The following is a 23,313-nucleotide window of genomic DNA, read 5'->3' as shown; positions in this document are numbered from 1 at the left end:
AGGTTTTGCACTTGCTCGTGCTCTCAATATTTCTGCCCGTGCACGCTCAACTCTTTACTGACGCGATTCGTCCCGGACTTCAGCTACAATGAAAAAGACACAAAGCTGGAGTTATTCTGTCTTTATGCTGTCAGCTGCCTCTTCTCCTCTCATTCTCCTCCCTCTCCTGTTGCTACTTCAATTATGAAACTGATCAATGATCAGCTGATCGTCTCTCTTGTTTGTTTATCTCCCACTTTGCGCCAGAAAGAGGAAACCAGCGGATGTCGCGTTAAACAGCAGCACGTTTAAGCTTGATCAGCTGTTGTTAGCATTTATTTAATATTAATTTCTAGTATCAGCTGATGTTTGCTGGAGCCACAGCTGTAAAGCTGCTGATCATGATATCGGTGTGGATACATGAAGGTGATACAAATCATACATATATACCAACAAGACTGTACATCACTGTCACAACAGCGTTTGTTGTAGTTCAAAGGCTTTATGGTTTGTCCTGTAATACCTGGTGGTGTAGTCGGTGATTTTTTGTCAGTTCAGCTTTATATATTATGTTTAACCCGAGTCAGCTGGTGGGTAACTTTTCTGAGTGGGTTTGAAAACATTAGAGCACTTATGCAAATATGTGATGTCTTGATGAATCGAGCAGATATTTGAAGTTTACACAGAAACATTCTCACATGAAAATATCTTAAAAGTTTATTTTGTGACCCAGACAGAGTAATATTTCAAACTCCGCCCCTCTGTGTTCCTCCGCCACTGCCTCGTTTGTAGTGATGTGTCGGTTGCAAACGAAATGGCTCTTAGAGCCGGATCTTTGACGTGAATGACGCGAGCTGTCTCCTTATTGCGAGCCGTGTTTTTTTTTTTTTTCCCTTTCTCTCACCCTCTCTCTCGCACTTTTTTCCGCTTCACTCCGCACGTGAGCCTTGTGCTTTGCGCTGAGCAGGGGGGGTCCTCTACAATACAGGTCGATCACTTCTCACTGGCCTATATCACCACAGGAATAGGCTGCAAATGTTGTGTTCAGTGGTCTTGAATCATCGCCTCCTGACCAATCATTCTGCAGGAAAGTGTTACCATATCTGAAAGATCCCTCAGACACGAGTACACAGACAGTAACGTTTTCAATAGCATGTAATGTCTTTGTGTTTCCTTTATGTGCATCAGTAAGAAATATAAATTCTTCAATTCAAATTTATCTCCTGATATTTTCATTTTGGCTCCAATTTTACAGCATCTTCTATAAGCTTTACATATGATGCTCAAATGCAACACCTATTTGTACAGTTTGCTCTTTCAGGAGGACTCCACTTTAAAGAATAAAAACACAAACGGAAACATAATTTAAAGAAATACTCAATTACAATTCATCACATACTCAGGTATCTGATAGCGCTGCATACGTCTGTTCACTTACACAGCAGAGTTACAGCTTTTCAGACACTAACCGATATTACAAACAAAAATGGATTAGATACACATTTTCAACAGTATCAGACTGCTGTCTGCTTCCCCCAGCTGACACACAACTTCACACAGCACTGCTGCAAACAGGCAGACACACAAACCTTCCCTCGTCAGCAGCTGGAGTAGCTGACCTGCACAACACTGAACAACACATCATAAGGAAATTTGAGAAGCCAGTAAATGTCCTGATTTAAATGTTAACATGTCTTGAGTCAGCTGATCTCAATGCGTCACGTGACAGGGTGAGGAAATGTCTCAGACTGGTTCATGTGATGAGGGTCATCAACCCTGTGAAGGGACAGCTCCCACCGGGGCTGAGATACCTGGGTCTCATCAGCGTTTGATCTTAGAACTGAAGAAACTTTTCAAGAAACTTAAAAATGTCCAGTCGCTTTTCTTTCCAAGCTCTTAGATTAGCTGCTCAACTACAACAGCACCTTCTAACAGCTACTGTGCTCCTGGTGCACATCCTAAGACTGGATTTAGAATAAAGCCTTTGCTAAATCAAACATTTGGCTGCGTCAGGTACCTTTGGCAGCAGCTAAAGGTACCTGTGTGTAAAAGTCACACCAGCCATCTGTTATTATTAAAATGGCAGGCAGTGGCTCTGGCTCATAATTAAACAAGAGAGCACTGCTCATCTGTAATGTTATAATTTTGATTGAACAGGTTAACAACATTATTTCTATCTAAAAACTGTTTATTTCTCTCTGATTGACGCTGATTCCTCCTAGCTGACATTAACATAGATCCAGAAGCACAGCAAACGGACTGCTTCTTATATAAAGCTTCTCTACTCTGAGCACTCAAAGCACTTTTACACAACTTGTATGGCGTTATTTTTGTGCCACTATTCTGAGCGCACATAAAAACAAAAATTGCAGTGTTGCATTTTGAGGAGAAATTTATTTTGAGCGAAGAAAAGCTAAATTTGAGTGAACAAATTCATTGCTGCGTGCAAAAACTGTATTTCAGTGTTTGCTATTATCCACACACACACAACAGCAGCCCCCCCTCAGTTTTTGCACTTGACGAAATGCAATATCCTAGAATCCATTTTGTCTAAAACTCAAACGAGTAGTGATGGGATTTCTGGCTCTTTTTAAAGAACCGGCTCTTTCGGCTCCGAACCGGGTCTTCAGGTTGTTTTGTTGCTTTAATTAATTTATTATTAATAATAATATAAAATTATGCACAAAAGGAATTACTAATGTAAAAAAAAGTGCCTTTATATATATATATATAAATATATATATATATATATATATAAATATATATATATATATATATATATATATATATATATATATATATATATATATATATATATATATATATATATATTAGGGGTGCAACAATACACAAAATTCACGGTTCGGTTCGGTACTTTGGTGTCACGGTTCGATATTTTTTCGATACAAAAAAATGTTCATGCCTTTTCAATTTGTCATTTATTAAAATTATGAATATATATTTTAACTCAAAAGTACAGTTTTTAAATTTAATGCTGCTGAAACAACAAAGTAATAAATCTATCTGCTTGAGAAATCACTCATCTTTGGAAAAGAGAGTTTATTACAGAGAAATGTCTCTTTCCAAAATAAAAGCTCTACTATCCGCTTCTTCTGGGCTATATTCTCAGCAGCATATTAAACATATCAGGTCCCCATAAGGAGAATCCTGTGCTAACGGCTGTCTAAATGACTCGGGTAAAGTTTGTAGCATGCGTGCTTGTTGTTTTTGTCTGCTTCCTCTTGTCTTTGCACTAGGATGCTGTCGGAGTAAATGTGCAGTCATATTCGTTGTGTTCCCACTAGTGCTGTCAGCGTTAATCTGAAATGACGTTAACGCCACAACACGGCAAATCTCCGTTAACGAGCTACCGCCGATCGCCCCGTGCGTGGGGCTGGACGGCCAACACGTTAACGAGCTAACTGCGCTAACACACTAGTTCCCACCCATGTAATTGAGCATTGCGTGGCACATCCAACATACTGTTTTACTTTAGTCCATGACGCGCTTACCTTCAGGGTCATACGTCACATGAAGACCAAAATAATTCCAAACGCCAGATCTGAATGAGGGTGGAGGAGGTTCAATTTGCCATGTTGCAACGAGCTTAGCTTCTGTCTTGCTAGCTTGCCCTGCGCTCAGTGGATCTGCACTCGGTGGATCTGTGCTCGACGATACATATGCGTACCGAACCGAAAGCACTGTATCGAACGGTTCAGTATCGATACAAGTATCGTTGCACCCCTAATGTTTATATATAAATATTTACGGTGGCCCCTAGAGACAAAACACGTACAAACTCCAAAGCACATTTCTAGCATTAACTGAACTTCGAAACAGAGCTACCTAGATCACTTAAATTACACAACTGAAAGCATATGTGTATTGTTTGTGTATTTATACACAGGCACTCATATATATTCAAATAATTAAAAAAAAAAAAGTTCATTCACTTGTTACTACCACACACCAAATCCAGTCGTTGGTACTTGCTGGCTTGTGTAGCCACGAGGGAACCAAAGCTCAACACTGCACCCTAGCATCCTGGAGCACTCCTGTTGTGTTTTGTACGTGTTTTGGAGTTTTTACGTGTTTTGTCTCTAGGGGCCACCGTAAATATACTTTTATTCATTCACTCCACATAAAATGTAATAAACAAATCATGTAATACAAAAACCAACTAGTCACAGTTCAACTTTTAACTATTTAAATTTTCAGCTTTTTCCTTTTCAACATATTTAAAGTGAAACAACACAAAACACTGCAAACCACAACACAATTAAATATAAATTATAATATGAAAACAAAAAGAAGATGCATATTCTCTGTCATATGGACCTGCATGAATAAACTTTCTGAATCCTTTATCATCTGCAACTGAAAATAGTTGTGGATGATTACTATACCTTTCTAATGTGACATTGTTGTCCCTGGCTCTCTCTCTCCCTCCCGCTCTGTTCCTGTGCTACTGAGTGTTTAATTCTGCAGTTAACTGAATAAGACAGGATCCTGCTTCATACAGACCGCAGCCCTCATGCTTCTCACGCTTGTGCTTGGAATCCTGAAGGTCCCAGAACATATTTCACAAATGTGTGTGTGTGTGTGTGTGTGTGTGTGTGTGTGTGTGTGTGTGTGTGTGTGTGCTGAGTAATGTGGGAAAACCAAAAACACTCCTGGCTCTAATCTGAGGTAAAAGTCCTTGTAAAGGTTGTAAATGTGATGCTGTTCTTTGGAAGATACGCTCTCTTAAATTGAATAAAATGCTGTTAGTGCTGACAAAGTGTCCCGTGTAGGCAGAAACCTCCGTGGATCCTACCAGAACCAGATCAGACAAATTGGTTTTTAGTGTCGTTGACTACCGTGCACGAGTGTGTGAGCTGGAGTGATCAGACGTGTGTGTGAGTGTTGTGCTGAGTCAGCACCCTCCAGATGGCATCGCTGCATGCGTTTGGCATGCACCACAGATGATGTCATCACCCTCAAACAGACGCTTTGATGTGATTGGTTCATCTCAAATGAGTCAGATGGTGTCGATGGATGAGAGAAAAATAAAATATGCAGTCAGTTTATTATCAAGCTAATACTGCAGTAACAGACCGCTGTGTGCGCCTCGAGTACGACCACGTGGTGCTGCCTCGCAGAGTCTCTGTGATGTGATCAAGCAAAGTAAAAATGCAAATAATTCAACAGCCAAAGAAACCTTCATGAAGGAAGGACACACACAAGCGTGACACACATGAAACTGCTTTTTGAGGGTAAATACATGCAAGGACGAACATATTCAAGCTCTTACATAATTTCCTTAGTAGATGTGAGTATTTTGTTTTTATGGCCTCTAACCAAGGATGCACGTGTGTTACTGACAGCCTTGAGACTTTAGGAGGAGGAAAAGGTTTTTGTTATCATGGTGGACTCAGTCAGCAGGAAAGAAATCAGGAATGATTAGACTGATGAACAGGCAGACACGACTGCCTCTCTGTCGAGGTGGGTCAACAGATTCTATATTGATATGTAACAATAACAATTATGACCTGTTTCTTCTGTAAAGTCTCTGCTGGCACCTCTCTCTCTCTCACACACACACACACACACACACACACACACACACACACACACACACACACACACACACACACACACAGCAGAGTTGAACAGGAAGTAGTCACTGCAGGGTCAGCATAAAAAACAGAAGACATTTACCTTTTCACTGATACAAACTCAAACTCAACAGTGTACATATTTGTGTTTAAAGCAATATTTCCACCAACTTTGAAATAAATCAGAGAAATGCTGCTTGAAAAATGCAATGAACAGACAAACACAGATTTATTGAATTATAACAATTCTATTCAATTCAGTTTTATTTACACAGCGCCAAATCACAACAACAGTCGCCTCAAGGTGCTTTATATTGTAAAGTAGACCCTACAATTATACATACAGAGAAAAACCCGTATGACCCCCTATGAGCAGCACTTTGGCGACAGTGGGAAGGAAAAACTCCCTTTTAACAGGAAGAAACCTCCGGCAGAACCAGGCTCAGGGAGGGGCGGGGCCATCTGCTGTGATTGGTTGGGGTGAGAGAAGGAAGACAGGATAAAGACATGCTGTGGAAGAGAGACAGAGGTTAATAACAGATATGATTCAATGCAGAGAGGTCTGTTAATACATAGCAAAAAGGAAAGTTTCCACTGTGGACGTATCCAAGCAGGATTAAATAAGTAGGTTGGCAGCTAATATGAGAGCATTGTGAGCATTGCCAGTTACGTTTACACAAGTATTGTGCTACCTGACTGATGGCTAAAACTTACCTGACAAAACTTCCTGCTTACCTCCAGCTACATCAAGAAAAGCACCAATTTTTATCATAGAAATCAGAGGATTCACACACACAGTATCGTCTCGTCCTCATTTCTGTCCTCTGTGCCTGGTTGGATGCCTCGTTCGTCCCGTCCACACGGGTACTTATTCTAGTGTGTTGTTTGTGTGAAACACCGATAAACTGCCACGGCCTGGCAGAAGCCACTGGAAACAATGAAGTACAGTGTCGTCATAACACGAGTGTAAAACCATCAGGAGTCATTGAGGTGAAGATGTCTTTCCTGCTTGGACAGATTTAAAGCCTCCAAGTGAACTTTCTAAAGTCTATTCACCCAAGATAGTTGGAAGCTGCTCAGCTGCAGATACCTTGCAAGACAAACACTGACAGAAATGTGATCATACATATTTCTTTTACTTGAAACATGTTGCCCAAGTGGAAACAAAGGTTATTCAGATAAAAACAAAGAAACAAAACAACACTCTATTAATCACGTTTCTTGCTTTTTTCCAGCAGCTGTCCCTTACCGAGCAGCAGCGTCCCTGTGGAGAATACATCATCTCCTGCTTCTGTCTTAGTGCAACCTGAGTGTGGTGGCTGGAAAGCACTTAGCTTGTACTAGCTCTCACTCTGCTCTGAGCATAGTTATGAGAGAGCAGTGTGTGGTTTGTGTTGGAGGACTGATGGATGTGGTTTTCCTCTGCAGGGAACACTGGAGGCGAGGCCATTAATATGTGCTTGTGTTCAAATGCACATGTGTGCGTATGTGAGAGGCTCGCGCTGGAAACCTACCCTGCTCTGTTTTACGCAGGTAATCTGTTGAAATAATGAGACAACAATAAGTGATTTATGTTCAGTGTAATGCTGTTAGTTATGGAGCAGCAGGGCACGTGACATTACAGTGAAATTACACAACTATTGAATGCTGTGGTATAAATCAGACAGCTCTGATTTCAATTAGAATTGCCTGTGAAAGAAGAACCATTCATACATGACCTTCATCACAAGTTCATACATTTTCAAATTGTGCCAAAGTGTCACTTTGGTAAAACTTATCTCAGAACAGACGATTTATAGTCAAACAAGAAGGACATTAGTCAATAATAACATGATAATAACTGTATTTCATACAAACTGTTTCCACAGGAGCTTATGAGGAACCAATAGTGGGAAAACCTGCACAAAGTACTATAAATGTTGCCATTCCTCAAACATTATTATGTTGGTTTTAACTAGAAAATGAATATAATGAATACGACACCACAGTGTTTGGGATTATGAAGCCAAACGTGATGATATTGGGAAGTGGCGCTAAATGATAGAATTAACTACAAGGGCAATGGAGAGGTCCTCTTCAGCACAGCTACAGACATGGTGTACTTGTGCTGAAGTACAGATACTAGTGTTAAAAAATACTCAAGTTGAAGTACTGATTCAACTACTTTACTTGAGTAAAAGTGAAAACGTACTGACTCAGAGTAAGAAAGTGAAAGTAGCTCCTTGAAGAACATTTCTACCACCTATTTCTATGCAAAGCTACCTGAACCTTGTGCTATATTAATGTAATAATAATATGAGTAGATTTGAATACAAACTTTATTTGACTCTTAATTTTAATTCCAATGAAGGCACTCAGCTTGAATCTATTAAGTAGAAGATGAGCAGAAAAAAAAGAAGGAAAATCAAAATGATCTGTATTTTCTGCTGCTCCACTGTAGAGGGTGACTTTAGCTCTAACAGGAAAATGAGAAGGGACGAGTTAAAGTGGATCCAGCAGGTGTGGAACCCCAAAATCAGCTGTTGTGGCTCAGGGTGGGAAATAAAGTTGGTATGAAAGTGGAATTCAGTCAGTGCATCTGAGCATCATCAGCTTAACTTCATATGAATCTCTGCTACACTTGATGTAACCCAACTATGACCATAAGCACCACAGTCACTGTGCAGCAGTCACACTCTGCTATTTACTGTAAATCCATCACAGTGCAGCAAACTCACCTGTTCATCCTGCAGAGGGCTTTCATGCAAATGTAGGTTATGAAACTTTCTATATGTGTAGCTACAGAGACTTGAATTGTTTTAACATCAGGTTCAAACATGCTATGTTTCAGTTTAGGACGCTGTCATTTCTGGAGTCCATGGGGACTCACTTGGTTTTAAAGCCAGCCTCAAGTGGCTGCTAGAGGAACTGCAGTTGTTGGTGCTAATGTTTTGGTTTTATTGTTCCACCTTGGAGGCTACAGCTTGATTTTGATGTTGTTACGACCCGGCTCAAAGCCGCAACATAAAAAAAAAGGAGACGAATACCAGAGTATGGGTGAGAAGAGGTTTTATCTTAAAATGGAAAACCAGGTTGGCTAAAATGGCTGATGCCACCAAGGCAAAGACAAGTGAACTCTCTGGGAGCTTGCCTCAGGTATGCTTTTATCCACACCTGACTAGGTGGCCAATTAGCACCAGCTGGAAACATTGAGGAGATTAGGGGATGCAGACAGCCTTCTTAGAGTCTAACAACTTTGTAAATTAACAGTGCCTCTAGACGCACTGAACTGTTAATCTAGATGCGAAATGCGTACATAAGATATTATTGAAATGTGAAATAGGTGTCTGTGTAATGGAGTTTTCAGCACATATGGGAAAAACTGGACAGAACCATGATACTGATATGATGGGTTTTGTCTACTGTATCTGCTAAGCCATTTATATATCACGTACTGATATTAATCAGTAGAGCCAAATACCAAAAAGTGAGTCTTGTAAACTCAGTTTCACCAATCAGTACTATGTGCTCTGAGTTTATTCTGATTCACACCGACCTGATATGTTGTTTTTAGTTTTGTATTAGCATTACTCTTACCACTTTCTGCTAACAATGTGTAATACTACCACAAGATTAGTGGGACTCAAAGAGTTCTACTGCATGTTGTGCATAAAATGTTTGAAAAATATCAAAAATGTGATCTTTGGTAACACAGTTGCATAAATATGGTGCACAAACATGAAGGTGGGAACACTCACCACTGCTGTGTCATAAAAAATCTAATGATCAATTTTGACGTTTAAAGCGTTTAGATCAATCAGTTGTTTACATCACTCAACACAAGCAGAACTGCATCACTGCAGCAGAAGACACATCGTCCACATTCAGAAGCACATCTCTGTGTAGTGACTGGTCTCATGATTTAAACAGGCAAATGTTCAGCATTCCTCATGTGCCGACACTGGTGTTTCATCGGTGTCTCATAGTGGACAGAAATTATTTTTGGAGCGGCACAAATAATTTGTGTGGCATCAGATTTGATGCAGAACAGCTGATTGTTCTGTAAATAGTTTGAAATGTTTGTTTAAAAAAACGCCTTGGCTGCATTTTTAGGTAAACAGCTGCAAAAAACTTTGTTGTTTGCAAAACTCAGTTTCTTTTTTGAAGAAGTAACTATATAATTAATTACCCAACATTGGTCATTATATATTATATTTTGCAGACAGAGTTACAGACTCTCTTCCAGACCACAGACTCATAATACAAGTCAGAGCTTCATACAAAAAAAAGAAAGTTGTGTTTTCAAAATTGGAGTTCAAGTTATTTTTACTTCCAATAGTGTTAACATGCTACACAGGTCATGAACAAGATTGTTTTAAATTTTCATTGTAAGTGGGCTAAAGCAGTTAATTAAAAGTAGTCTAACATAAATGCTGTAATTTGATTACTTTAATAAACATGTAACTTGGATGATTCGATGCTGGCGTGACCACAGTGCTCACGTCTGCTGTCGCTCACAGTGGTCCAAGGGACGCTCAGGGAGTTTGTGTGTTCGCTCAGACACATGAAACATTACAGGGAACATTGCAAACCGGTACTTTTGAAACGGTGCCGGTTTTTATTTTTAGTAGTCTCTTTTTTTCTGCAAAATGATAACCAAGTTAGCCTTTTCTGTTGATACAACATACCTGCTTTGGTTGGAACCGGTGCTTAAACAATGAAAAACACAAACTTTGTCCTAAAACCTCTCATGTTTAGCTGTTTTTTTGTAAAAAGATACCAATGATAGCCTTTCCTGCAGCTATAGGGCATATATGGTTTCACTCTATCAAACAAGAAGACAGCCGCATGTAACTACGACGCTGTTTGCTAGTTCACCTTACATGCATTAATGCAATAACGTGGTTAGCCTACTCAACGTAAATTACACACGAACAACATTAAGCTACTCACGCAGAGAAGAACGGCTGCTGCTGCATCATCATCCTCATCATTTCTGCTACACTGGCAGGGCTAGGGGCCAGGACTCTCCTCTTCGGGTTCTTGGGGGATGTTGCTAACTCGGTGCATTTCTCGGCTTTTAAAAAAAACGCTATGCGTCGCCAGGTGTTTCATCAGATTCGAGGTGTTACCTCCTTTGACAGTATCACAGTATCAGCTTAAAGCACTTGTTGCTGCTGAGTTTGCATCTTTTGCTGTGAAGTACAGCCAGACTTTTGACCACTTCGCCTTGGGCGTTTTTAATCTGTAGCTCTGCTCTAAAAGAACGTACGTACCTGGACCCGCCTACTATCCTCGGAAATGTAAAATGATTGGCTAGAATCCAAAGTGTATCACAGCTCAGGAAAAAAAATAAAGCCTCAAACGGCCCTTATAACCTCAAACGGTGATCTAACATCTTTGTAGCAGAATCTTTGTGAATGCGTTGTGTCTGTGAAGGTTCTCAGTCATCCAGGTCATCATAGTCAAAGGAGCTTGTAAAGAAAAGCGTCTGGACTTCTTTAAGTTGCTTGAAGACGTTTCACCTCTCATCCAAGAAGCTTCTTCAGTTCTAAGGTCAAATGGCGGAGAGTCCCAGATTTAAACCCAGTGGGAGTTTCCCCCCAAAGAGGGACAAAAGGACCCCCAATGACTTGTGAATGTGTTGTTGACCTGATTCGGCTCACAGCCTTGTGCAGCCTTATTTCTTCCAGAGTACCTATGTGACACATCACTGAGAGCTCTACTTCCTAAGACATCCCTGTCGCTTGGAAACTTTATGCCAAGAGCTTGTTAAGGACTTTAACACAAATGGACAAATAGATCCAAACAGCTGATGTAACCCAATCCTGCCAGCGAACACATGCCAGCGTGACAGGATGGAAATGGGACTTTCATCTGATGGTTAGAATGCCAACTGATTGATTTGGAAAAGGGATAATTACTGCTCAGCCGAACTTTTAGGGATTCAGTTTCACGTTGCATAAGTTTCACATGTAAGCGTAGCGGCATTAAACACGATAGACACCACCATGTGTCGCTGTGGCAACACGTGAAGCTGAGGCAGCTGTTGCCAGAGTGCTGATAGCTTCACCTGTTGTGAAGACACACAAACTCAGCGTGTATGTGAATGCGTGTTATACTACGGCCTTTCACAGTCGTGCACATGACAGGTTTTGCATAAAGCTGTTGAACTGGCTGATTGTTATTTAAAACTATTAGAGCACGCATACAGGCTGTCGTCCTGATACACATCAGGCTCCTGTGCTCATCTGGGAAATGAGCCTGTTTGGTGTAATAACTGAAATGAACGGTCATTGTACTGTGGTCCCTGAAAGCATCCTCTGTGTCACCTTCACTGTTTGCTGAGACTGTCTGGACAGTTACTACGTGAACAGACTTAAAGCTGTAAGTGTCTGAATGCTGATATCGCTGCTACATTTCAGTAATCAGTGCTTACTGTGAAGCTGCCTGTGAGTTGGTTTAGTCCACGTCATGTGTGCATGGTGAAGGAAACAGTATGAAGATTTTCAACTGTGCTGCATGTTGACCTTTAACATCTAAACATCTGGAAGAGTCCAGCTATGCCTGTGTGTGTGTGTGTGTGTTAAGAATAGACCAGTGACATCACTTCCTGGCTGTGTGACGTTGAACACTGTAGTGAAGCATGTTTCATGATGGAACCTGTGTATTTTTTTCCATATGTGCATAGTTCCTGTTTCATGTGTGCTGGCAAGTTTTTAGTGTCTTCCTGGTTACCTGCCTGGCAACCATGACTACTGGTTAAATACATGAACCAAAGTAGGGCTGCAAGAATCATCATCTAGATACTTTCAATAGAAAATGACTTTAAATGCTTTACAAACTCATTCTTTCACTTGCAGAAATAAATCCACAGACACACACACACACAAAAAGAGGTGAACGTGAACACACACCAAATCAACCAGGAGACACAAAACTCTCACAACTCTTCTTTCCTCAGTCAGAGGAATGTCACAAAGCCTCCAAGAAGACAGAGCCATAGTTTAGATTTATACAATCTAAACTATGGTATAAACCAGCGGTCCCCAACCCCCGGGCCTCGGACCGGTACCGTGAGTCATTTGGTACCGGGCCGCGAGAGTTGAGACTAAGGTGTGAAATGTATGGTTTTCGGGTTTTTATCATTTACTCGGTTTTCCTGGGTCTTTTCACGTGTGTTATGAATAAATCTTCTTTTTTCGGTACCAGTACTGGTTTTATTTTGTTGTATTTATCCGCGACACCTTAAAGGCCGGTTCGTGAAAATATTGTCGGGCATAAACCGGTCCGTGGCGCAAAAAAGGTTGGAGACCGCTGGTATAAACCGTAAACGGTAGTGGTAGCGCATGTTGATGGTGTCATCAAGTTGAGCCTGTTTTGATCGAAAGCATCGCAGCGGCTGCAAGCATTGAGCTAACATGTGGGGAGGAGGAGGAGGCGCTCATAAAGAAGACCGGTGCAACGTCAGTCATATGCACCTGGTTTGGGTTTAAGCAGTCAGATGTTAAGCAGCAAAACATCATCTGCAAAATATGCCACACGACAGTAATAGGGAAGAGACGAAGCACGTTTTGGAATATGAGGAAAGCCAAAAACTGCGCTTCCTCCACTTCCGTAACATTGATTCCTTAATGTTGAATTCTCTCACAGCGGCTCTATTCCCATGTTGTTGCAGTATATTAATGACTAACTTTGTGTTGTGGATGGATTATCTCAGTTGTTCTCCTGACTGGAGTTTGGTCTGTTTACAGCATCCTGCCATGCGATTGCATTTGTGCCTAACCATCAGGAACCCTCACGTTAACTTTTATCGAGTGGAAAAAAGTTAGCGTTCATCCTCCAGCTTCACTGTGTTTATGTTATGCTAACATAGCTGTTTTGCTAGCGGTCACATAGCACATCATTATATACCAGCTAGCCGAACTTCAGTAACCCTACAAACGTCACTGCTGTTTAGTTTTCTGTCTTCATTTATGTTGGAAGTGATAGCAGAGCTGTACGTTTGATTTTTTTCAGAAATCTCTCAGTCAGAACATGCTATATCAAGTTTAGGTGGAAGCTAGCGAGCTAACTTCCTGCTAACTTCTAACTCTGTTATATTTAATAAATCCTGTTTTCATGGATGCCTGGATGTTTAACTTCATAGTTACACCTGGTAAAGCAGCAACGCTGATCATTTTATTAAAGATGAAAGAATTTAGACAGTTTTTAACTCTCAGTGATGCTGCAGTGTTTGTGTGACTTTTGGGACCTGAAGATACGGTATACAGAAGAAAAGAATATATGGCAATATATATCATTACCGCACATTCTTCACATTATGCTGCAATATGGATTTCAGGCCATATCGCCCAGCCCTGAAGTGGGTGCCTTTTTAATGAAAGGTGGAGTCACAGTCACAAATTAGCATCTTGCCAGATGAGCAATTATCACCAACATAGCCTTCCAAGTTTAATCCATAAATTTTGGCAGCAGCAACAGAATGCTTTGAAAAAGTGTGTGTGTGTGTGTGTGTGTGTGTGTGTGTGTGTGTGTGTGTGTGTGTGTGCATGGGGGGTGTTGGTCAGTTTCCTCTAATCCGGTTGTTAAGTGATGATGAACCCTGCTTCTGGGTCCAAATGTTCATTAAGTTTGTCTTAATGTGTTTCAATGCTTTGTATCTCGTTCTATCTGAAGCTGAGTACCCTTCATCAACATTTGAGTTTTTGCCAAGGTTCGTATATTAATTCAATACAGTCCTTTTTTAAATGCAGACTTTGTTGTAGGGATGACCAAAATCTCATATCCCGATATAAAACATCTATCGTCCGATAACGATATAAATCACAAAAATGTAACATTTTCTGTAAACTCTGTGAATCTCGGGCAGGTGAAGTGTTTCCTGCTGGGCGTCGTGTAGCTGGAGTCGAGTGTTTTAACCGACGCATGAAACGATACATTTTTTGACATAAGTTGTAACGGCCGCCGTCTCGTTTTTTACTTCTCATCCGTAAATAATCTGCATCTTTCAGGTGATTCAGTTTATTTTGAAAAGTCTCAACAGGATCTTGAGCTTTATTGTGAAAGGTTTATGTGGAACATAAACAAGCGGACACGCAATGGTGTTACCGTCGCTGTTGCTAACGACAACCCATTAACAAAACAGTCGCTTGTCCGTCCGTAGTGTGGTTATATTAAATATAAGAGAAAGATTGAACTTTACGCAATTAATAATAACTACAGTGACATCAGAACATGAAAAATATTGCTGTAAACAGTTTATTTTGCGACACCACGAAACAAATGATAGCGTAAAATGAAACGATAGACGTTTTTATATTGTCATCTGATATATATCGTTATATCGAACAGCCCTACTTTGTTGTGCTGTGCCTGCCCTTCAAATTGAAATTTCAGTTCACTTAACTTAAACACAACGCACACATCTTCTTCCATTAGTAGCAGCTAGCAAATGTTTCAGGTGGTTTCTGGATAATTTCAGTGTAACTGTAAGGACGCACACATGCACACATAAATGCATATTAAACAGCCACATGCTTCTGTAACCACAGCTGTGTCACTACCATAGAATGACATGAGATGAGGAAAACTCACGTTAGATTAAAGGTGTGTGACAGACTGAAAGCATGAAGACGAGCCACCATCAAACCAACCATGCCTGACACTTATGGTTCATTTTCACACTTGTTGTTCTGCACCTACTCAGACTGATAGTGACATGAACAACATAGTACAAGGTCACACTCTTTGGTCATCATCTTTGTCTTTTTGGAACACCTGCATAGAAAAGCTTCCAAAACAAAAACCAAAATATATGAGACTTAATTAAACATGTAACAACTTCTAGTTCCTGAAAACGTGTGTATTTAGCTCTTGGTTGAAACAAAACCCAGTCCTAAGAGCCTGGGGCAGAGCTTTTGGTTTGAATTTCATGCTCTGATGGTCCCAGTAAGTTCAAACCAGAGTGTGTCGCGTTGCTGCAGGACACTGTGGTAGCTGTGCTCATTATCTGTTGCCTTGAATTCAGCATAAATCTCCAACACATTGCCCAAAAGTGTTTCACGGCACAGGATAAAAAACAAATGGGTGAATGTGGCCAAAGAAAGAGAGAAGATGCTGAGTATGTACTGGTTTTATGCACAAAATAAAGTCCGTATTCACCGAATAGAAGAAGAAACACATCCAGTGTACCTCCATGATGGATTGGACTGTACCACAGTACTTGGCAGCTGTCTCTCTTTCCCCATCTTTTTGTACATACGTCGTTGCTACTTTTGAAAAAGTAACTGCCGCAGAGGATAACATCTTTTGTCTAAGGTGCTGTCTAATTGCATTGGTGATTTCAGTGTGTCTCTGTGAGCCTGCTGGATAGGCTGACTCGCTGCACACGCTCGCTTTTATAGACAGCTGAGTGGAAGATTCATGTTCACAACTGCTGCATTGTTTTTCTTTGCCTTCATGTGCTCATTTTTCAGCAGTTTAGGCAGTTACATACATTAGGTATTGCTTTGCAATGCAGCAGCCATAGAGTTTGTTCTTTGTTAACTACGCTTATCCAAAGTAGTTCAAAATAACACACGATGATCCAACTCAAGGGGCAAGCTTCTGCTAACATGAGCACAGTAATGACAGTTAAGGCTGGGTGCACTACTCAAACTGTGAGTTTTAGTTATTTCACAATAAAAGCTCTCTGCAGTTGTGAAGTGAGCCCCCATCTTTGGGTCCTGCTGGCAAAGGGATAAGAACGACAGTGCTGTGCACAGCTGTGGAGTTGAACTCTCAGGCTGAAGAAATAGGCTATTAGTCTGTTTTAGATACTTTCAGTAGGAAATTACAAAATCTATATTATTATAACTATTATTAGCAAACTTCATTCATTTGTTGCACAGTCGCAGTCTTCAGCCATTCAGGTTTAAGTGATACAATTAGTGTTAGATAGTATTAGTGTGTGTGTGTGTGTGTGTGTGTGTGTGTGTGTGTGTGTGTGTGTGTGTGTGTGTGTGTGTGTGTGTGTGTGTGTGTGTGTGTGTGTGTGTCAGCAGTTACAGAAGAGCCAGAATACATGATAGTATGACAGCCAAAGCACGGAGTACATCTGAATAACTAAGGCATGTTTGTTTCAGCAAAATTTTGTTTTTGTTTTTTTACATTCTCATTTTAATACCTTTGTTTGGGGGGGGGTCTCCACACACTGTTCTGCAAACCATAATTTTTATTAGATCACAGCGAGGCAGAGACACAGTGTTCATGCAAACGTTTGCACAAATATTTGGTAAGATTAGGCCATATAACAGCTCAAGAGCACGCTCAGTGACAGACTGAGATTACCCACAATGCACCACTGAATGACACAGGAAATCATTCCTGACTGTGGTCATCTCCCTGTAAACTCCATCTAACACACTGCAATAGTTACACCTTTCTGCACACGCTCTACAGTAACACAGCAAATGACAAAGTTCACAGGTTAGAGTCAATGTCAGTCATATATATTCTCACCTCTGTAATATTCATATTGAATATTTCCTTCCGGTTCCTTGGCGTACACCTGGCTGAGGATCTTACGTGGTCAGTACACACAAACAAAACAGTGAAGAAGGCGCAGCAGCGCCTCTTCTTTCTCAGGAGACTGAAAAGATTCGGCATGAGCCCCCGCATCCTCAGGACCTTCTATCACTGTGCCATGGAGAGCATCCTCACTGGATGCATCACCACCTGGTACGGCAACAGCACCGCCTACAACTGCAAAGCTCTCCAGCGAGTAGTGCGGTGCTCTGAACGGATAATTGGAGGTGAGCTTCCCTCCCAAGACATCTACAGGAAGCGCTGCCTGAGGAAAGCGGGGAGGATCATCAAGGACTCCAGTCACCCCAGCCATCAACTGTTCAGACTGCTTCCATCAGGAAGGAGGTTCTGCAGCATCCGGTCCCGTACCAGCAGACTGAGAGACAGCTTCTTCCATCAGGCCATCAGACTGCTGAACACGTCATAGACACCTCAGCTTCACTACTGGAACTTCAACATTATGCACTCCATACTGTACAGTAATGCCACTGTTTTGCACATATTCAACTCTGTATATTTTATATATTTTATTATTATTATTATTATTATTATTATTATTTATTTTTTTTTTTTTACTATTTAATTTGTAAAAATGTGTATACACACACACACACACACACACACACACACACACACACACACACACACACACACACACACACACACACGTAGGAAAATATTTAGTATACACATCCAGAAATGCATACACTATTATATATTGTACATATATTTATTAGTTTCAGGTTGGCCATTCTTGTATTTTGCTCGTTTGTGTTGTTGTGTTTGCACATCTCTGTTGCTTGTGGGGCTCGCACACAAGAATTTCACTCGCATGTGCTGTGCCAGTGTGCCTGCACATGTGATGTGACAATAAAAAGTGATTTGATTTGATTTGATGTTTATTATTGAGTGATTTGTATAGATTACTGCTATCTGTTAAATCTGTAACATATTGTATTATGCAGTCAGCTCAGTCTGTTACTGTTGCTGTCTTGGAGCGACTGTAAGCCACATCATTTCCTTAGCGATTAATAAAGTATGCTGATTCTGAATTAGGGATTCCTGGCTAGACATCTCACACGTGCATACCACCAGTCAGGTAATCTTGTGATCATGTCTCCAAAAACACGCCAAGCTACATCACCCCCGACCTAAACCCACACATGTCTGCTGGACATCCTAAAAACATCACTTAGAAATGAACACACATATGTACTCAGTTTACAGCAATGCTTTAGTTAATTCAGCACAGAGGTTTAAGAAAATGCAAACATCATCATTTACACAAATTATATGTCAAACAACGTTGGACGTTGTTACTCGACACTCGTGTCACATTTGTCCGTCTGAAAGTTTTTACTAAAGCAAGATAAGAAACAAAAAGAGAAAGTGTTACATAAAAATAATCACGTAACCATGAACATAAATGTTGGGCCAGCTCTGTGTAAAGACGTCCATCACAGGTGTCTAAGGTTGTTTGATTGCTCGGACGAGGAAACCCTCGCTCACCATCATGTGCTCAGCAAATGATCAAAATCTCCTCCCATAAGAAAAGTGAAAAGCATCAGCACATTTGACAGGTTCCTGTGTGTTTCCCCTCAGAAGGACAGATGAGTGTTACGTCCTTACACACACTGGCTTCCTCTGCTGTATGTTTAACGGTCTGAAGAAAACGCTGCTGATCTTGGCAGCACACTCGCTTCTCTCTCTTCTTTGCCTCGTTTCCTGGAGCACAACCTATTTTTCTGTTCCAGTCCTGTGAATATAAAGACATAAATCCAGAGTCATCTGTTTTGGTCTGACTTCATTACAGGACATTCAGCTTCACAGAACTTGGCCAAGTTGTTTCTTGACGCGATCACCTGTATAAGGTTATTGTTTGACACATCTATGTTTCCTCTAAGTTACAAACACCCATGTGTTGTGGAAAAGAAGCTGATTTATAATATCAGTGGCTAACACTGTCTGCGATGCTAACAGTCTGTCAGTATTTGGAAATCACGTGGTGTTCTTGTTTGGTCCTCCGTACATGTTTATGTATCTGACACATTGAAATCGTAGTTTTCAGTAGACCAGCTTGCCTTAAGCCGACTAATTAGCCATAACCACACAGCCTATCACTGCTTCTGTTACTGCTAAGCACTCTTAATAAAAACAGACACTCTATTAAACTAAACTGTCTAACATAGCAGTAATGCCCTTTCACGGACATGTTGTGTAATCTTCTTAACGCAGCATTTCTGCCAGCTTAGTACGAGCCTGTTAGCCTGCTATGATGAAGCTGACACACCCCAGTCTTAGTAATCTGAGTGCATTTATTTATTTTACACAAAAGGTGCAAACGTCATGCCAGCTGATGTATTTGTTCAGCCTCCTGATTCTGTTTAAAGTATAAAAACAAACAATATAAAGACTGAAGATGTAAAACCAGGAACAATCTTACCTGGTGAGGTGATTAGTGCACACTCATGGTTACGCTTGCTTAAACTGGATCTTTGTTTTACAACTTACATTCCCAGTAACTGGAAAGAAGGAGAAAGTCTTATTGATCCTGATAAAGACACAAAAGGTAAAGTAAGCATACAGTCTGTCTGCATCATAGACGATAAAAACATGGCTGGAGCTGCCAAAACCACGTGCACGAAGGACTGTGAGACCACGTGCTCGTTGGCTGAAACAAACACGAGTCATTAGTCATGTTTGATATGACCCAGATTTACAAAATAGACAAGATAGAATTTACTGCTAACAAACAATGAAATGGTAATTATAATTTATTATTAATAAATTACTGCAATTTAAAAAAGCACAGCATAAATTTATAAGCACATGTGAATATCAGTAAGGAACTAGAACTTTACAAGTTTAATCAATGCTGTTGACACACCGCAGGCATAAAACCGATCAATTACATAGTTTACCTTTAGTGACACGAATCGTTAAAGCTAATTGGTCTGTTCCTGTTTATGGGCGACCTCTGGCTTCCAGGCCTCAGTGGGTTACTATTACGTTTACACATGGATGTGTCACGCTGTGTCGTCACCATCACACTCACTGTTCCACGGTGTTTAGGGGAGATGCAGCTGATTAATATCAAGGACAGAAGGTGAAAAGCACAATAAGAGCGAGGGGACGATGTACTGTGAAGTGATTGTAAAGGTCTTTCTCTCAAACAGAGTGAAGGTGTTTTAAATAATCCCTCCCTCTCCCCTTTCTATGGATTCTGCTGACTTGCTGTTATTAATGTTGTGTGTGTTAACTTAAGTTACTTCTGCTCTACATCTACTGAAGAGTTATTAAGATGTGAAATGCTTATAGTGATGTAACCGTAACAGATTACAGTGTTGGTGTGTCTCCTAGGAACGGTGATCCAATGGTGAGATTCATGCTGATATTCTCTCTCCCTGCATCTCTCCAGGGCCCTTCAGGACTGAAGGCATCAAGGCCTCTGATGTTCTTCCGATTTTAAAGGAGAAAGTTGCCTTTGTGTCAGGTGAGTGTCAGTCAGTGTTGTTGGCGTTAAATCCACAACCCTCCAGTCTGTTTCAGGAGAACTTTACATCAGCCCCCTGAGTGTCCTACAGCAAAGAGCCTGTCCCCACCACCATGGTCATGCAGGACGAACACAGAGGTGTTTGAAGCATTAGGAGCTATTCTTCATGTTTAGTAACATTGTTTGATAGTTAAGAATGTTTTGAAATTTATATAATCTTTTCATGTTGAAGACAAAAAGATGGGATTTTTTTCAGTCATAAGGAAAAGGACCAGTAAGAACGTCCCGTGGACTGTCCACAGTCCTGTTTAGAATATAGTCGAGTATATTATTACTCACATATCTGCACACGTGAAAAGCTCATTGGACTCACGCACATCCTGAGGCAGGAAAGGCATCCAATCTATTCACACCATGGGAACGTCTCTCCTCTGCCCTTAGAGCTCATTCACTGCCAAAGCAAACATCCAAACAACACACCAGTGTGGCCGGCACACTCTCCTACACATAGTTTAACAAGCAATCTAACGTTGGAAGTTTGGAAGATGACCATGTGCTTCACTGTTCCCTGCTTTTATTTTGAAAACCTCTGATCCATTCCAACAATGTTAAAAAGACACTGAGAAGAAAACTGTGCGACACCTGAACAACAGAACTGTTGAGGGCAGCGTTGCTGCTCAACACGTCTGCAGCCCCTGCTGATGACCAGCAGGATGTGTCGCAGCTTGTGGGATGAGCACATGTTGACTGTCTCCCCTTTTAACCTGTAGTGGTTCAGTCCAGAACCTATTCGGTTTGTGGCTTAACCAATCAGCCAATACCACCTCGTTAAATGTTAATTGGTCAGCTGGTTTATTTGTGAAGGTGTGATTGGTCCATTTTTTTTTCATAGCTATTTTTTTTGTGGTCACTTAACAAAGTGGTAACACTTTAGTTACACTTTAAGTGTCGCTGGACGTCATTCCACTGATTCACATGTAGATGTAAACTCACCCTGGATTACCTGCCTGAACACGTGTGTTTTGGCTTTAAGGTTTTTCTTGTGCATCTACTTGCAGGTGGACGAGATAAACGAGGAGGACCAATTCTGACATTTCCTGCCAGGAGCAACCATGACCGAATAAAACCCGAGGACCTGAGGAGGCTGGTAACCTACCTGTCTACTGTCCCCAGGTACTCACAATGCCATCACACACACACACACACACACACACACACACACACACACACACACACACACACACCTGCCTTCATTTTCACGTTAGAGGTATCATCTGTTGTCTTTCTACTAGCCGCTCTATTAGGACTTTTAGTTAGACTCAAGTGTGACGGGCACTTAAGGAAGCAGTGAAGGCTGGAGTGGACATTTAAGCAATTAAGTGCTTCCTTGTAGTCTGTTGCAACAGCAGGCGTAGACCAGTGTTTAATTTGCATCAGCATGAAAGCTGCAGTGTTTGCAGCACACAAGAGCCGGTCTGTGAGCACTCACACAGTCTGAGGGTGTTACAAGGAAAGCAGTCGAAATATTAGGCACAGGCCTGCCCCAGTCATTCTGCACACAGGAACGTTTTCGTTTTGGTCTCATAGTTTTTAATATCGTTTCAGTTTAAGTTGATTTAAAGCAGCGGTTCTCAAACTGTGGGGCAGGCAGCATTTAGACGACCACAGGAAAAAAATCCAGTTAAAATATGTTCAGTTAGTAGTAGTTTTTTTTAGCAGGTGATTTTTAAAGCTAAAATTAAATTGCAGTCTCTTTTTAGCAGTTGTGGGGTGCATGAATTTATTTATCATCCAAAGACATGCAGCTCGTGGGGATAGGTTAGTTGATTAATCCAAATTGCCCGTAGGTGTGAGTGCGACTGGTTGTCTGTCCCTGTGTGTTGGCCCTGCGACAGACCTGTCCAGGGTGTACCCCGCCTCTCGCCCTGTGACAGCGGGGATAGGCTCCAGCGCCCCCCGCGACCCTGAAAAGGAGAAGCGGAAGCTGATGGATGGATGGATCTAAAGTTTGTCCAGAATCATTTTAAATGTAAAACGTATCAGGATGAAAGCTTGAGTAAAATAACTGAGTTATACAGTGAAATGTTGTAAACACACATAATATAAAATGCTGCCTGTTCAGATACAGTGTGCTGACAGTGTTAAGCATCATTCAGCCGTCTGACTGATCTGGTAAATATCTGCACAAACTTTATCGAAATGATTTGATTTAACTCATTCGAGACCCACATTTCACTGAGTCGTGCACAGAGGAATTCAAAATGTAAAGTAAAAATAGCTGTGCAAAGGGCCGAGACCACTGCCGGGTCATTTCCAGACTGAGAGGTTTGTCAAGATGATGCTTCAGCCCAATGGGTGGTGGTAGATCAGACCATGTGACAGTAGAGGACCGCAGTGAGAGTGGCTTTATGCCATCCTGCGTGTAGCTGAGACTCTTCAGAATGGACCCCAAACACATCCGTCACATGTGAGTGAGCCCGAGGATAAAGGGCGGCCAGTTTGTGTTTAGAGACGACTGCTGAAGAAGGAAATGTGACACGGTGGTGACGTGTTATAGAAAGTTTGCAACCAGGGCCTTTGACAATAATCTGTACTGTCAGAGACTAATGCACACATAAATGCATTTACCCACTTTTGCTAATCGAACTGCTGTTTCCAGGGTGACGGGGTCTGTCTGCAGGTTATAATGGATGAACT

The 23,313-nt window shown here is 41.1% G+C and overlaps 1 protein-coding gene across 5 annotated transcripts in view; it reads left to right on the top strand.

The window, feature by feature from the left end:
- Positions 1-23,313, top strand: part of kalrna (kalirin RhoGEF kinase a) — a 149,711-nt gene that overhangs the window by 24,772 nt on the left and 101,626 nt on the right. For 3 of the 5 annotated variants that reach the window (XM_082507920.1, XM_082507918.1, XM_082507922.1), the window contains exons 1-3: positions 7,016-7,109; positions 20,542-20,616; positions 21,675-21,789. In XM_082507920.1, the coding sequence (XP_082364046.1) occupies positions 7,031-7,109; positions 20,542-20,616; positions 21,675-21,789 (269 nt within the window). In that variant the 5' untranslated portion in view covers positions 7,016-7,030. Of the gene's footprint in view, positions 1-7,015; positions 7,110-20,541; positions 20,617-21,674; positions 21,790-23,313 lie in introns of those variants that run through there. The other 2 variants (XM_082507921.1, XM_082507919.1) reach the window with 1 other exon arrangement.

The sequence above is a fragment of the Aulonocara stuartgranti genome (genome assembly GCF_965226115.1).
Source record: "Aulonocara stuartgranti genome assembly, chromosome: 16".
NCBI classification, from domain to species: Eukaryota; Metazoa; Chordata; class Actinopteri; order Cichliformes; family Cichlidae; genus Aulonocara; species Aulonocara stuartgranti.
Note: the sequence above shows the minus strand (reverse complement) of the source record. Positions and strands in the feature narration are given on the sequence as shown.